General features: G+C 56.7%; 1 protein-coding gene across 1 annotated transcript; it reads right to left on the bottom strand.

The window, feature by feature from the left end:
* Positions 1 to 12,556: 12,556 nt before the first annotated feature.
* LOC124705338 lies at positions 12,557 to 14,664 on the bottom strand. Its single transcript, XM_047237073.1, has one exon. The coding sequence runs from the start codon at positions 14,606 to 14,608 to the stop codon at positions 12,875 to 12,877; it is 1,734 nt and encodes a 577-aa protein (XP_047093029.1). The 5' UTR covers positions 14,609 to 14,664; the 3' UTR covers positions 12,557 to 12,874.
* Positions 14,665 to 15,118: the final 454 nt, after the last annotated feature.

Genomic DNA, 15,118 nt, shown 5'->3' on the forward strand with positions numbered 1-15,118 from the left:
AATGCTCCCGCAGATGCATCGTGCGCGGGCGTACGCCGCCGACGTACTCGGCGAAGGAGTCCGGCAGCCTCCGGATGCCGCGCGGGTCGCCCGCGAGGACGTGGACGAACTCGAACGAGACGTCCGGCTCCACGTCCATCTCCGACGATGATGAAGGCGGCGGCGTGGAAGGCGACGGCGAGCGTTCGGCCGCGCCGCGGCCACGACCACGACCACGACCACGGCCGCGGCCGCGAGGTCCGCCTCCGCCTCTACCAGACATAGCGTCGAGTCTTGTTGAGAGATGGTGGCGGCTAGGGTTTGGGAGAGAGGCGCTAGGGTTTGTGTGTGGAGAGGGACGATGAGAGGCGCCCCTTTTATAGGCCGGAGGGAGGCGGAGGAGCGGTGGCGCTCATTAACGCCGGCACGCAGAGCTAGGCGCGACGGGACGCGTCCGCTGCGCCCTCGCGCGGAAGCTGCACCGTCGGCTGCGCGCCAACAACTTCCGTCGCGAGGTAGGCGACGGTTAGGTTTAAATTAATTGTGCCGCCGACGGGTCGGCCCCGCCACTCCCGCCTCGCTTTCGTTGTGTCCGGCGTCCCCGGTGCGTCCCCGTGGGACGGGGACGGGCTCGGGGCGCCGGACACCGAATGGGGGCGCGCCGGACGAAAAAGGGCTTTGGGGGACGCGGCTGGAACGCTTTTTTTGTCCGGCGCGCCCCAAATCGCTTTGGGGGACGGTTTGGGGGACGCGACTGGAGATGCTCTTAATAAGCTCGGAATGGCGCTGTCGCCGTCGGCCGGTTTGATAACCGTGTACTCACTACTCAGAGTACAGATGCTTGGTCTACGGACTACGGTGAAAGGATGATAGTGGTTTGTTTTGTTAGGCACTTACAAGTTACAAGTTGTGAGATGCTGCAAGTTGCAAGATCAAATTGCCAGATCCCCCTGTACTAGTTCAACGTTGCTAGAATATACTGCAGATTTTCTCCACGTCCTCGTGCTCCTGTAAAGCCATATAAAATTGGACCTGCAGATGGGACCAAAGCTACTCAAGAGGACGGGTTGACTAAATTGCAGTTCAAAAGTAAGACTTTTTTTTGACACAAACCCAATTGAAAAGTTAGACTTCACTTCCCATACCAGTCAATTCTTCAAGTCCTTCGTTGCTAGCTGTTGCAAAGCAACAATAGTAGCTTTCAAGAAAATCCACTTGGATTGCGTTCACAATGAGTGCTTCCACCTCCACGACATCGCAGACAATCCAATTGGTTTTATGCCCATGTTTTTTGGCAAAGGATTCGCCCACGCCTGTGTCGCTAGCGGGTGGACGTAGAAACTAGAGTGGCGACTAAAAATTTGGCGTGGATTTCATAGTTGGGCTTCAATCCAATCGCTAGCCTACGGTACCAGTCAACGACAAAATTTTGGTATGGCAGCCGCCGGCCACAATCGAAACAGCTCCATAGTCCGCTGACCTCCACTGCACCTTTCAGAATGGTACCATTCACACCTTTTGCAGCCTAGTTCTACTCCGGTAAAGCCTCCAGGTAGTTTTGGTACCTAGAATGGATACGATTTAGCGTCAAAGTTAAAAGCATCCAGCATACTGTATAACATAGTTTACCGGACATATGTTTTCATTATCGGTTTTGCTATGTCTCTTGAATGAAAAATTGTTATACCTTGGTCACCCCAAAAAAAAAGTGCAACCACAGTGGAAAAAAAAGGTGCAACTTGTTTCTGTAGTTGCAGCATCGACGATCTAGGCGAGCTCTAAGACATGAACGAGAGTGATTTTTCATAGAGAGATGAACACAACGGGTTTTGGCGTCGCGCACTCTATGCGACCTTTTCTCTTTCTCTTTATTTATCTGGATTCGGAGATCCACGGAAATAGCTAACAAACCACAACCATCGCCCAACGAACTTACTGGCCATGACATCTCATGGTGTTCGTGTGCATGATCCGCTACTTCAGCCACGACCAGACTTTCATCGTGCCATCCCACGATACCTGGTCAGAGGCGAACGAGACTAGACTGAAACTGAAACTAAGTGCACGGTGTGGTACAGGCACACACACGGCATTATGCATACAACTGAATTTTAAACCCTAACGACTATGAGTGCAGCAGGATTATTCATCAAATCACCCCTAATCCCGATGCCCTCGGTTCACCTTGATCACACCAAGCATTTGCCGCAGCTCAACGAACTTAGCACACCCAAGTGACTTGGTGGGAATATTTTCCTCGATGCACTCAAGGATGAAGTGAAATCAGGTGTCTATATGTTTGCTCATGCCATCGTGCACATGATTCTTGCAAGGTGTGATCGCTGATTTGCTGCCGACGAAGAGCTTGATCTTCTTGGATTCTTCTCCGATCACTTCTGCAAGCAATCTACCAAGCCACACAGCCTTACAGGAGGCCGTTGATGCTGCAATGTACTCAACTTCGCAGCTCGATTGGCACATCGTGATCCGATCACCCTCCTGCTTGACCTCAATTCCTAGGTAGTAGCTGAGAGCTCCGAGATCGCTCATCTAGAAGAGCTCATGGCCTGAAGTTTAAACTGCTCGATTTCTTTGTCACTTGTCCCGGTGATGATTAGGTCCCCAACGACAAGAAATTCACCGTTGTTCGTATGCTTGTACAGAGCATGGTCGAGCTCGCAACGAGTGAAGCCGAGGGAGCTCATGGATGCAACCAGTTTGGCTTTCCAAGCACGTGGTGCTTGACGTAGCCCATACAACGCCTTATTTAGCTTTAGGACCTTGCCAGCGTTGTTGTTGTCGACGAAACCGGCGGGTTGCTGCACGTACACCTCCTCCTGCAGCTCTCCATTGAAAAGCCGATTTGACATCCATGTGATGGACTGTCCAGCAGTGGTGACCCTTCGTGACCAGACACGCCTTGCATTGCATTGCCTGCTGGGTTACGTTTCACCTTGTAGACCCACTTGAGGATGATGGGGCAGTGACCAGCGGGCAGTGTCGACAGCTCCCATGTGTTGTTCTCGCGGATGTAAGCCATCTCCTCCTCCATAGCGTAGTGCCATGATGCTTGCACCACTGCCTCGTCGATAGAGGAAGGCTCCTCTACTGTTGCAAGGTACAGCTTGCCCAGCTTCACACCTCGATCAGATTCAGAAAGAGCCTTGATCTTCTTGAAGAAACGAAAGGCCTCATCCTTGCCCCTGAGTGTCTCAAGCCACATATACCGGCTAAAATCATCAACGACCAACAGAGAGTATTTGTTACTGTTGGGTGCCGCCGGTGTGATAGGCCTGCAGAGGTCGCCATGGACAAGGTCGAGGACGCGTTCTCCATGATATGCAGAGGCTCGCGGGAACGGAGTGCGATGCATCTTCCGGAGCGCACAACCTTTCGCATAAATGGTCCAGGTGCTCGACGACTGACATCCTTCGCGCCCAGATCATGCAGGGCCCGAAAGTGCAGATGGCCGAAACGGGCATGCCACCGCCACGCCTGATCTTTAGAGGACGCCGTCATGAGGAAGACAGCGGTCTCCAGGTTGAACTCCACTGGGTATAGGCGATTCGTCGCCCTCTTCACGCGTGCCACTGGTAAAAGAGACGTAGCTCCCCGCCGCTGATGATGGAGTGGCAGCCGACCTCGTCAAGCTGCCCCATGCTCACGCTGCCCCATGCTCACGATGTTCGTGCGCAGCTTCGGGATGCAGTACGTGCTGGTGAGGGCACGGGGCTCGCCATTGTTGTCGACGAAGAGAACGGCCCCATGCCCATGGATCTCAACGAGTGACCCAACTCCGAATTTGACCATGTCGCGCACGGTCTATCCCAGGTCAGTCAAGATCTCCCTGCATCCCGCATGTGATTTCTCGCTCGAAGTCGAAGAACCAGTGCTTGTTGTTGTCTGGAGTGGGGATGACTCGCTCTTCGTTGAGGAAGACGTACTGGGTGTCAACGCTCGTCGCGCCATGCATGCCCAGTGCACGCTGGACATGGGGCTGGCGCGTCCGAGGCACGCTTTTTCTCAGCGTCCGCAGCATCGATGACGCTCGTAGTGAGCAGCATCGCCGTAGGAGCTTGCGCGATGTGCGCCTCCTTTGCCTGTGCGATGTGCACCTTGCCTCCCTTCTCGCGGCGATCGCGCTTCCTGCACTCCTTCGCCCACTGACCACGGATGCCATAGTACCAGCACTCCCCCTTGCGCCCGGGAGCAGTGTCGCCACCCCCGGTTTTGGCTTGGCCGCCATCGCCCACGTTTAGCTTAGGCTTGTAGTCGCCTTTGCCCTTCCGGTCGCCTCCTCTGGATGACCCTACGCCAAGGTCGCCTAGCTGGTTGCGCCGCGCCGCCCACTCCACCGTGAGAACCAGGCGCCCACCCGTGGCGGCTTTCTCCTTGTCATCCTCCCGATCTTCGCAGACAACAAGGCGCCATGTGAGTTCCTCCAGGGTCATGTTCTTCAGATCAAGCAACGACTCGGTCGACTTTGCCATCTCCTTTGTGGCTTGGGCTCCGTGCGCAGAATCTTGAACACAGCCTTGCGCTCGTCGATGGGATCGCCGAGCACCTGAAGATCTATCATGATTGTGCTGAAGTAGAGAATATATGATTCAATTCCTTCACCACTATGCTACCTGAGGTTGTCGCACTCGGAGCGTAGAGTACCAGCCTTGACCTCGCGAACACGCTCGTTGCCGACACGCATGGTCTTGATCGTCTCCCATGCCTCTTGTCCCGTGGCCTTGATGGCCAGGACACGCGTCAGTTCCGGTGGCACTCCCTTGAGGATGAAGGCCGGAGCACGACGATCGTCACGGTTGGTGTCGTTGAGGTCGTTGACGACGTCCGCACTTCCGCTTCCATCTGCACTTTCATCACCAACGACCGCTCTTGATAGTTGGTCTTGGTTAGCATCGGAGGCTGCGATCCCACTCCTCCCTGGAACACTTGCTCCATGACGCGCCCTTCCTTGCCGTCATCGAGGGACAGCCATCTAGTGACTTCGAAGCTGAAGCCATCGGGAGCTCACCCGTCTTGTTCTTGTCCTTGTTAGAGTCTCCATCTTGTGATCCCGGCCTGTCTCCGCGGCGGATCAAACACCGCGCGGCTGTGGTGAGGCGGATCGAACACCGCAAGCTCTGATACCACATGTAGTTTCAGGATCGATGATCTAGACAAGCTCTAAGACAGAAACGAGAGTGGTTTTCTCTAGACAGATGAACACAGTGGGTTTTGACGTCGCGCACTCTATGCGACCTTTTATCTTTCTCTTTATTTATCTGGATTCAAAGATCTACGAAAATAGCTAACAAATCACAACCATTTCCGGATTTCCCAACGAACTTACTGGCCATGCCATCCCATGGCGTTCGTGTGCGTGATCCGCTACTTCAGCCACGACCAGACTGTCATTGTGTCATCCCACGATACCTGGTCAGAGGCGAACAAGTCTAGACTGAAACTGAAACTAAGTGCACGGTGTGGTACAGGCGCACACACACACACACAGCATTATTCAGACAACTGAATTTAAACCCCAGGGACTATGAATGCAGCAGGATTATTCATCAGTTTCTGGTTGCACCCTAGGCAAACCCTTTCATTGTGTTTACCGACATGTGTTTACTGGAAATATCTTTTAAAAACATACGTCCCTTTGAGCGAATCTAGAAGATCAACATAGGCCTGCTTCAGCATATGCCGCCATCTCAGTGCTACTTCAAGCTGAAGAGTGTTTTTGCAGGTGACAGACTAAAAACATGTACTCCTTCCATCCATAAAAAGATGTCGAAGATTTTTCTAAATTTGAATGTATCTATACACTCTTTACACTGTCTAAATACATCTAAGTTTAGACAAACTTGCGACATCTATTTCAGTTTTTTAGGTGGAAGATTCTGAAGTAAATTAACCACGTGTTGAAGGAAGGCAGGATGGGAGAGAGAGAGATTATTCACTGTTGATTGCCGTGGAGTAGTGGAGGATGATGCTACTCCAGCTCACCATCCTCGTCCTCCTCGTCGTTCTGGCAAAAGAGACGGACAGTCATCAAATAACTTAGCAAAGTATGTATGCAGTACAGGTACACGTCTCGAAACAAACAAAACAAGTGAGAACGAATTACTTCGTCGGAATTTCGGTCGTCGTCCTCGGCGTCGAAGTGGTCCCGGAGGTGGAGGTCGGAGTCGGAGTCGGAGTCGTTGCCGGAGTGAGAAGAGGCCTCCGAAGGCGTCGGGGAAGGGGAAGGCGCTGCCTTCCGGGCTTGGCAACCATCTCCACGTCGGCCGGCCTGGAGCGCTTGAAGGTCGGCGGCGGCTGGCTAGGTCTGCAGACACACCGAACGGAAACCGAGGAAGGAGAGCTAGGCTTCAGTAACGGGCTTCATTAGGGCCTGGCCATTTTTCGAAGAAGGTTGGACCTGGGCTTTCTTGTTACTCCTGGTTTTAATCAAGTTCAGTGGAACGGAAACTTTCCGTTCGTTTCCAAAGATAATTCCGAAGTGTTACCGTGAGTTCTCAAATTTGTTTTGCCGCCACACCGTATGTATAAACTAGATATCGCGCCTCGTGTTGCTACGAAATTTATAGCTACTAAAACATTTTAAACCCAAACATGTGTGGAATTAAGATCATCTCCAACAGGCGCTGTAAAATCTCGCGCGCTATACCGGCGATTGGGCGCGCTGTATACCGCTCGCGCGCGGCATAGCGAATTTGCCCCCGGCGGAGGCTGTATTTTGCAGCGCGCGTTGGTGTGCAAAAAACGCACCTCCGCCAGAGGCGCTATTTTGCAGCGCGCGCGTCACAAACTGCTAATCCGACCGTTTATTTTTCAAAATTCATCAAACAAACTATGTAAATACGATCGAAAATACGAATATATTTTAAAAGTGCGCGATACAATGCGACATTTTAACGAAAATACTAAAATAAACTACTCCTCGCCGTCGTCGGACTCCCAGTCGAAGTCGGAGCTGCTCGATGTCGTGTCAGACACCGCGCGTCGGCGTCGTCGTGTCTTCGGAACTCGGAGGAGGACGAGAGGACGACGGTCGACGGCCCTGCGGCGTTCTGCCTTTCCTCCTTCCTCCTCGCCACCGCGTCGGCCCTCGCCTTCTTCCTCGCCGCGGACTCGGCGCGGCGCTTCTCGCGACTCGCCTTCTTCGTCGCCGCCATCGCCGCCTTGTCCACCTCGCTCACGCGCGTAGAAGGCCTCCGTGGCGGCGACGTCCTCCGGGAATGCGCGCGCCCACTCAAGGCGGTTGCGCTCATCCTGCTCCGCCACGCGCAGGCGCTGCTCGAGGTCGCGGGCGCGGCGCCGCTGCTCGGTCGTGATGAGCGGCGATGGCGGCGCGAGCATCTCCGCTGCTCGCGCGTCCAAACATCGTCGAAATTCATCTGCCGGCGGGGGCGGCCGAGGCGCCACGCGGCGGCGTCGTAGGCTCGCGCGCGCCTCGTGCGCGGTGTCGTAGGTGCCGAGCCGGATCCGCTCCTCGCCGGAGCGAATCTCGGCGTCGAAGCAGCCGCTCGGCCGCGCGCGGACGCCGCGGTAGCCGGAGGCGGAGCGGCGGCGCGGAGGCATGGCGCCGGAGACGGAGGCGGACTGTCGGCGCGGAGGTAGAGCGGTGGCGCGGAGGTAGAGCGGTGGCGCGGAGGTAGAGCGGTGGGGGAGAGGCGGAGCGACACGCGGAAGTTTCAGACGCGGGAGGCAGTTGGCCCGTTCGCACGTGTCGTCTTTATAGCACTCGCGGTAGCGGACGCGGCAATTTTCCCGCGTGGGATAGCGCAAACGCATGAGCGCGGCAAAAAAATTCCCGCGCGCGCCCTTTTCCCGCGTCTGCTGGAGCTTCGCGCGTGTCGCGCGCGCCTTTTACGGCGTCTGTTGGAGATGCTCTAAGCTACTATTGATCAAGGATGAGTATGGACAACCGGAAATCCTAGACCTACGGACTAGTTGCTACGGAATGCACATACGGACTGACGTGGGGATCCTGGGTTGGTTTGATTTTTTGACCTCCTCTGATTTCCGGAGGCAAGGCCAAATCTGCAACTGACACGTCCGTCCGTAAACAATAATCCGTAACAATCAGTCTGTGTGTGCTAAGGGATTTCCCCCCTCCCCTCTCTCATCTAGCTACAGTAACTGAGTGGATTCTCCACCGGGCCGGACCAAGGCCCTCGCCGCGCCGCCGGAGAGTGGTTGAGCCTCCGTGCCAGCACTCTTAGTGTGAATAGTTATAGGTTTGGCCGCTGTGCCAGTGTCTGGAGGCGTGCACAGATCTCAGTTGACCAGATCTTGTGCAACCGGTGGTGGCTTCTCTCCGGCGAGCTCCGATGGGCGGAGCTGCTGGTTTTCGTCGCCGGCGCAACTTCCTCCGTCAATAAGGTCAAGGGTTGTCGTCCAGCAATCTCCGCTACGGTTTCTCTGTCTCTTTTCCTTCTGGCCGGCCATGGAGGCGAGGGGAGGGAAAGAGACAGGGACAAATCCAGTCGTTTTGTTGGGTGGTGGGGGTCTTCCGCTGCTCTGGCGCATCTGCCCGGCGCAGATCAGCTGCAGAGCGCCCCGGCGAACTTCCATGGAAGAAGGTGCCGGTGTCTCCTCTAATGGTGAGCCCCTGTTTCAATAAGCGCAGCCACCTTCTCCGTGGTGACGCTGCTCCTCCCCACCTCTCGGCCGGCCTTGGTGGCGAGGGAGAGGTTATGAACGGTAGCATCATCGCCGGCATCTGCAGGTGGTGGTCCGGTGGTTCTTTGGAATCTGTGATCCAGACAGCAGCTCCCAAGCGGCGGCACTTTTCTGCCGCGGCTATCTCCGGCCACAAGGGTGGCCCTGCTGCACTCGGCCAACAGGGCACGAGCTTCTACTTCCTCCTTCGGGTGAGGATCTTCGTTGATCTCGGTGTGGCGTCCATCGATGCGGCCTTCCAAGTGGTCTCGTCCCCGGCGAAGGCAGTGGCGGCCACGCCGGAGAGTCAACCTTCATCGGCATCAACCAAGGACTCGATCGCGTTTTCAAGTTTTTATGTTGGGTGTTTGTTGTAAAACTTAGGGACTCTACTATAATTTCCTTTTTCTTCTATGTCCCTCCTGAAGTTGTAATCCCCCCGCCAATATAATACAGATTCCAGGTGGCCCTCTGTGTTAAAAAAAAAAGAGTGTGGACAACTACACGTCTTGCTTGATGCCAGTGAGATTTAAAATTTGTAAAGCCCAAATGTAACAGCAAAACAAATCACCGAGTTTAATATGCCGCTAACATATTGTTGCAAGTCTAGTTAAAAATCGATGATGAATATTACTACAGAATCAAAAAGTAAGCATAAAAAGAGTCCATTGCCGGAGGACCCCTGCCCGCCATTTGGGGAGAGGCCTGCCACCGCCGTCACCACGGGCGAAGCCGGCGGCGGTGAAGGGCACGGGGAGGACTAGGGGAGCTAGGGCTTTGGGCCCCCGGTGTCGGCCGTGGGCAACACCGAAGGCGAGATGGTGAAAATCGAGCGTAACTGCGTTGCAACAAAGGCCACATGCAGAGTCAGCCACTGAACAAACGAGCACCTACCCAAAACGCGGACACTTCCAACTCGGGGCATCTCCAATGGGGAGACCCAAATGGACGCGTTTAGACGTCCGATTTTGGTTGTTTGGGTCAGCCTCCGGACAGGCGGATAGACTGGAACGTCCGCGACCCAATTTAGTCCCCAGCGCTTCTACCCAAATAACTATTCCTGCTTCTTCCCTACTAGTAGTACTACTTTAGAAAGAGGAACGCGGAACAGTGGCGCTGGCCGTGGCCGACCTCAAGCTCGCGCGCCTCCATCCTTTTCGCTGGCCGTGGCCGTGCTGCTGCGGCGGCGTGAGCGCCGCGGCGGCGACGGCGGCCACCCCACCACCGCTTGTGCCTGCCCTGCCCATGGCCGCTCCAACCCCGGCTGCGAGGCACGGCCGCTGCTGGGCTCCGCCCTCGCCGTGCTCGCGCGTGGCCGACGCTAGCCGGCGGCCGCGCTCCGCCACCGCCCGGTGCCTCGCGCGTGGCCGGCCGCTGGCGGCGACGAGCTCCGCCCCGCCCGCACCACGGCTCGCCCCGCGCCGGCGACCTCCGCGCCCGCCACGGCTCGCCGCCCGCCGGCGACCTCCGCCCCGCCCGCCCTTGCCCGGCGACCTCGGCCCCGCCCCGCCCGCCGTGGCGCGCCCGCCCGTGCCCGCCGCGTGGTCGAGGCACGCCTCCGCCCGTGGCGCGCCCGCTCGTGCAAGCTGCGCCGGGCGGCGGCTTCTGGCGGCGGCATGGTGGCCGGCATGCGCGACGCGGCATGTCATGGCGCGGCGCGAGCACGGGCACGCCCGTGGCCGGCGCGGCTCGCCCACGCTGTGCCCGCCCGTGGCCGGCCGTGCCCGCCGTGCCGCCCCAGCTTGTGCAAGCTGCGTGGTCGACGCGGCCGGCCGCTGCGCCGCCCGCGCCCCGTCCGTGCACGCCCGTGCCCGTCCCCGTCCGTGGCCGACGCGGCCGACCGGATGGAGGCGTGGCCCCGTTCCTCGCCTCGAGCACGGCCCCGTCCGCCGCCGCGGCCCCCGTTCGATGCCGCCGGCGTCGCTGCAAGCTCGCAGCGGGCGATGCCCGTTCGACATCGCCGGCGCGGCTCCAAGCTCGCCGGGGGCGCGGAGCTTGTTTCGCCTCCGGCAACTTCCGGTGGGTGTGAAAAAAAGGGAGGCGGCGGCGACAGGTGCCTCCATGAGTAGGCGACGGCGGCAGTCCACGAGGCGAGCAAAACTCCGGCAGCTCCACCAACGATTTTCATGGAGAAAGGAGAACAGAGGAGAGAGAATGTTGCGGGGTCTACTGGCTTGCCTTTGTCTCTCTGTCAAATGGGCCAGAACGCGTGTCCGGCCGGACAAAACGACCACAGATGGACGCGCGCTCGCGTCCGCCTTGACCCAAATCGCTCCCGGATTTGCGTCAGTTTTGGGTCAAACCGGACACGAAGAGTATCCGCTTTTAAGAGCAATTCCAATAGTGCAGCCGGTGCTGGCTATAAGGCCAGCTATAGTCAGCTTATAGCTAATTTGTACAATAGTTGGCTTTAAGGATTGATAACTTTATGTGTAAAAGGCCCATGCACATACTTCACAAAGTCGTCTAGGAGACGCGTCTGGAGCGCTGCTTGCATTAGAGCCCATCTCTCTTCTCTCCACACTTCTCTCTCATCCACCTAAGCAAAACAACACTATTTTAATTCTTATAGCCTGCTGAGTCAGCCTTATTGTACTTGCTCTAAGATAGGTTGCCCCGCTGGGTGCAGTTTTGACCCATCCGGACCAATCCGGAGTCCGTTTTTGGGTTTGGGTCCCGCGTTGGAGATGCCCTCATCACCGAAGAAAATCGGGCCGTGCGGTGTTGGTGGCTATCGCTGTCGCCGGCCCGGCGTCACCCTCCCTCTCACCCCCATGTTGCCTGTCGCCTGTCACGGCTTAATTAGCAGGATCAAAGACACCTGTCTGGTCCTGCGTAGTCGGTGCCATCCCTGCTCGCACATCACTAGTACTACCTGATTAGATTAGATTCGTTGTCTGCACAGCAAGGTCAGGAAAGTGAAGGAGAATATATTCTGATTTCGCACATTTCCAGATCTCAAACAGAATGGGCTTCAGCCCTCATGTCTGCAGCTCTGAGCTTCCCAATGGAAGAGAATGAGAAGAGCTTCAATTCGGTCGGGCCTTTTCTGCTAGTAATTAACTGTTGCTTCACGCTTGAAAAATACTGCAACTGGGAGCATATGTATCTAGGTTTACCTTGAAGCCACTTGGCCAGGAACCATGAAAGTGGTTTCCCCATTTGCTCACTCCAGCCTTGCAGGAACATTGAGCAGATTGAGATCACCTGGCTACAAAGAATACAATCTGACATAGTACTACATTTTGTATATATACTCCTCCCATTGACATGTACTACCTACCTCGACATTATTAGATTACTAATACAGGTAGTGCTACAAACAAAATGACGAGTGATAGAGGACAATGACATTAGTTTATGCCAGCACGGGCATGATTCCGATCAAGACAATTTAGCTCTGAATTGCTTCATGAGGACACCACCCCCGGGGGCTCTAGTGTCAATTCAAGTAAGCTCACTGTTGCTTCACTCAAAACACATACAGTTCGGAATATATATGGAAACACCTGAAGCTCAAGGCACTAAGCTATCAAGTGTTTCTGGACTTGTAATGCTGCTTCTAAACCACAGAAACAACAATGGACTGAATAATGTAGATTACTAATACAGCTAGTACTACAAACAAAATGAGGAAGAGCGGTGGAGGACAGCGGCACTGGTTTATGCCAGCACAGGCTTGATTCCGATCAAATAATGTAGCTCTGGATTGCTTCATGAGGACACACCTCGGCTCAAGGTCAAGCCAAGTAGCTCAATGTTGCTTTACTCAAAACACATCAGCCGGGAATATATATGAAACACCTTAAGCTCAAGACACTAAGCTATCAAGTATTTGTGGACTTGCAATGCTGCTCCCAAAGCACAAAAGCAACAATGAGCTGAGGAGCAGGCAAAAATTTGACACAGCATGATCTACTGAATTTGTATATGCATTACGCCCCCTCAACGGCATTGGTATATATATTTACACGTACCTGATTTTCACCCAAATCTAGCTCCGATCCAACTCAATGTTCCCCACCAGCTAGAGCAAGATCAGACCAGCAACATAGCTGAATGATCACATGTCTCACCATATAAAATGGTTCAGCTAAGCCCCCTAATATCGATTGTACACATGAACACACGCCGCAATTTTACCTCAGCAATCTCCGTTCCGTGGTAATCCTACTCTAGTTTACACAATTGAGCTGCACAAACTTACAGAGCGTGGAGTGGAACCAGCAGGGTTTCATCCGTTGCAGATGGCGTTGAGGAGCACATGCCCCAACATGAGGTCCACGAAGTACTGGTGGCCGATCTTGCCGTCCCGCCACACGAGCTTCGCCGGCGCGCGCCCGTAGTGCACGCCGTCGTTGCAGCGGTTGTCGTAGTGCCACGGGAAGGTCATGTCGAAGTTGTCGATCACCCCGCCCGTGAGCACGCCATGCTGCCTCAGCCTCTCCACGAGCACGCCGTTGAACAGCTCCATCTTGTTTGGGTTGAACGCCAGGTCCCGGGCGTACCCGCCGGTGGCAACCGTTGTCCGGTAGAACACCCTCGGCGCGGCGAGCCCGCGCGACCGCACTTTGGCCATGACGCCGGACCAGAACTGCGCGGCGAACTCGGTGGCCTGCACGTAGGCGCGGAAGCTGCTCCAGTAGCACCCATCGTGGAGGCCGGAGTTGAGGACGACAGCATCCGGGACGCGGTCACCGCCCATGAAGTATGACCGGACAAGCTGCCGGAACCCCCTGTGCCGCAGGGAGTGCAAGCCGAGGTAGTTCATGCTCATGTTCCAGTGGCCGTTGTAGATGCTGGTGATCCGCACGGTGCCGGGCTCGCCGCTGGGGTTGGTGAACACCGCATCGAAGCGGCGCGTCACGGCGGAGGTGTCCTCGACGCCGAGAACGAAGGCCAGCAGGTTCCGGATGGTGTCGACGTGGTTGGAGTCCCCCCAGAAGAAGAGCCACTTGCCGTCGAGGCAGCGCCACGCCGCGTCGGCCGTGAAGAGCTTGAAGGAGCAGTGCGCCGAGTAGACCCAGCCGTTGCTCTCCAGCGCGCCCAGCGGCCCCTCGCACCACGGCGCCTCGCACGGGTGGTCCGGCTCCAGGCACCGGTACCGGCCGGCGTCGTCCACGTCCTCGCAGTTGTCGTTCCTGGCGAGCCGCGTCCAGCGGCCGGACCAGACGTCGCGGCGGAAGTCGGCGGCGCGGCAGGTCTCGAGCGCGGGGAGCGACGCGTTCCCGGGGCGGAAGAGTAAGGGGATGCGGCGGAGCTCGGTGTGGTAGCTGAACCTGGCGGAGGAGAACTTGAGGCCCTCGAAGCTGCGGAAGAGGAGCACGATGGTGAGGCGGAACTCCCCGGCGGCGAAGCGGGGCGCGACCTGGAGGCGGAAGGTGTAGGAGCCGTCGCCGCGGTCCACGACGGGGGGCCGCGACTTCCAGGCCTCCCCGGAGAGGTCGATCTCGAAGAAGTCCCCGCCGAGGCAGCGGCGCGCGCCCGCGTCGTCCAGCGCCCAGAACCTGAACTCGTGAATCTCGGCGGCGCTGAGCTCGGCGCCGTCGAGGAGCGGGACGGAGATGTTGGCCGTGCGGGCGTCGCGGCACCGGGAGCCCCCGGGCGTGAGCCAGCGGGCGAGGAGGTCCTCGGTGAAGTTGGTGGGGCTCGGCACGGAGAGCCAGGAAGGCGAGGCGCTCTTGCTCTCGCTCTCGGCGCGGCTGCCGCGGCCGAGGTAATGTTGGTACTGGTGGCGCAGCGGGCGGTCGGCGCCAGCGCCGGCGAGGTAGGCGTCTAGGGCGAAGAGGGCGCCGACGAATAGGAAGGACGCGAGCGCGAGCTTGGCGGCGGAGGGCCCGGCGCGGGGCTTCTTGGGGTGGTGGTGGTCCCCGGCGGCGCAGAAGGGGGTGTTCCTGCCGGCGAGGTGGGTCTTCTTGGCGTCCCCGGCGGCGTGCGGGCCGTGGGGCGGCGGGAGGAGCGCCGACATTGCCGGGCCGGGGGGGCTACTTCCGGCTCGTTATGGTGTGGCCACGCATGCGTCCGCGTGTGCGCGGCGAGGGGGAAAAAGGGGCGCCGGGCTGGGTTTGGTTGGGTTGGGTTTGTTTAGGGTGGTGCTCCGACGAATTTAGGTTGATTGGTTTTTGGACACAGATGACACGATCAGGGTAGTGAACGTACCGTTGGGATCTTCTGCTGCACTGAAAATTGCAGAGTATGCTTTGGGGGCAAATGTTCAAGTGCATGTTTTTATCTAATTTTTAGAAAGAAAAGGATCTAGCCCCGGTTCCATTTTTAAAACCATTCAAACTTAAAGCATTTAGGTTTTTACAAGCTCCTCGGGGGCGACTTAAGGTAGCTTACACCAAAAAGAACAATCAACTTTGCCTAAAAGCAACGAACCCTACCGAGAGAAACTTAACAACCGGCGTTAACGGAGGATGACTAGGACCTAGGCATGCATCACACTAAAGCCTTCTCTATTTTCAACCAACGTCAA

This window comes from Lolium rigidum, chromosome 4 (genome assembly GCF_022539505.1).
Source record: "Lolium rigidum isolate FL_2022 chromosome 4, APGP_CSIRO_Lrig_0.1, whole genome shotgun sequence".
Lineage (NCBI taxonomy): Eukaryota > Viridiplantae > Streptophyta > Magnoliopsida > Poales > Poaceae > Lolium > Lolium rigidum.

Excerpts from the sequence above, each read along its gene's own strand:
- LOC124705338 (XM_047237073.1), bottom strand. The coding sequence starts at position 14,608 with ATGTCGGCGCTCCTCCCGCCGCCCCACGGCCCGCACGCCGCCGGGGAC.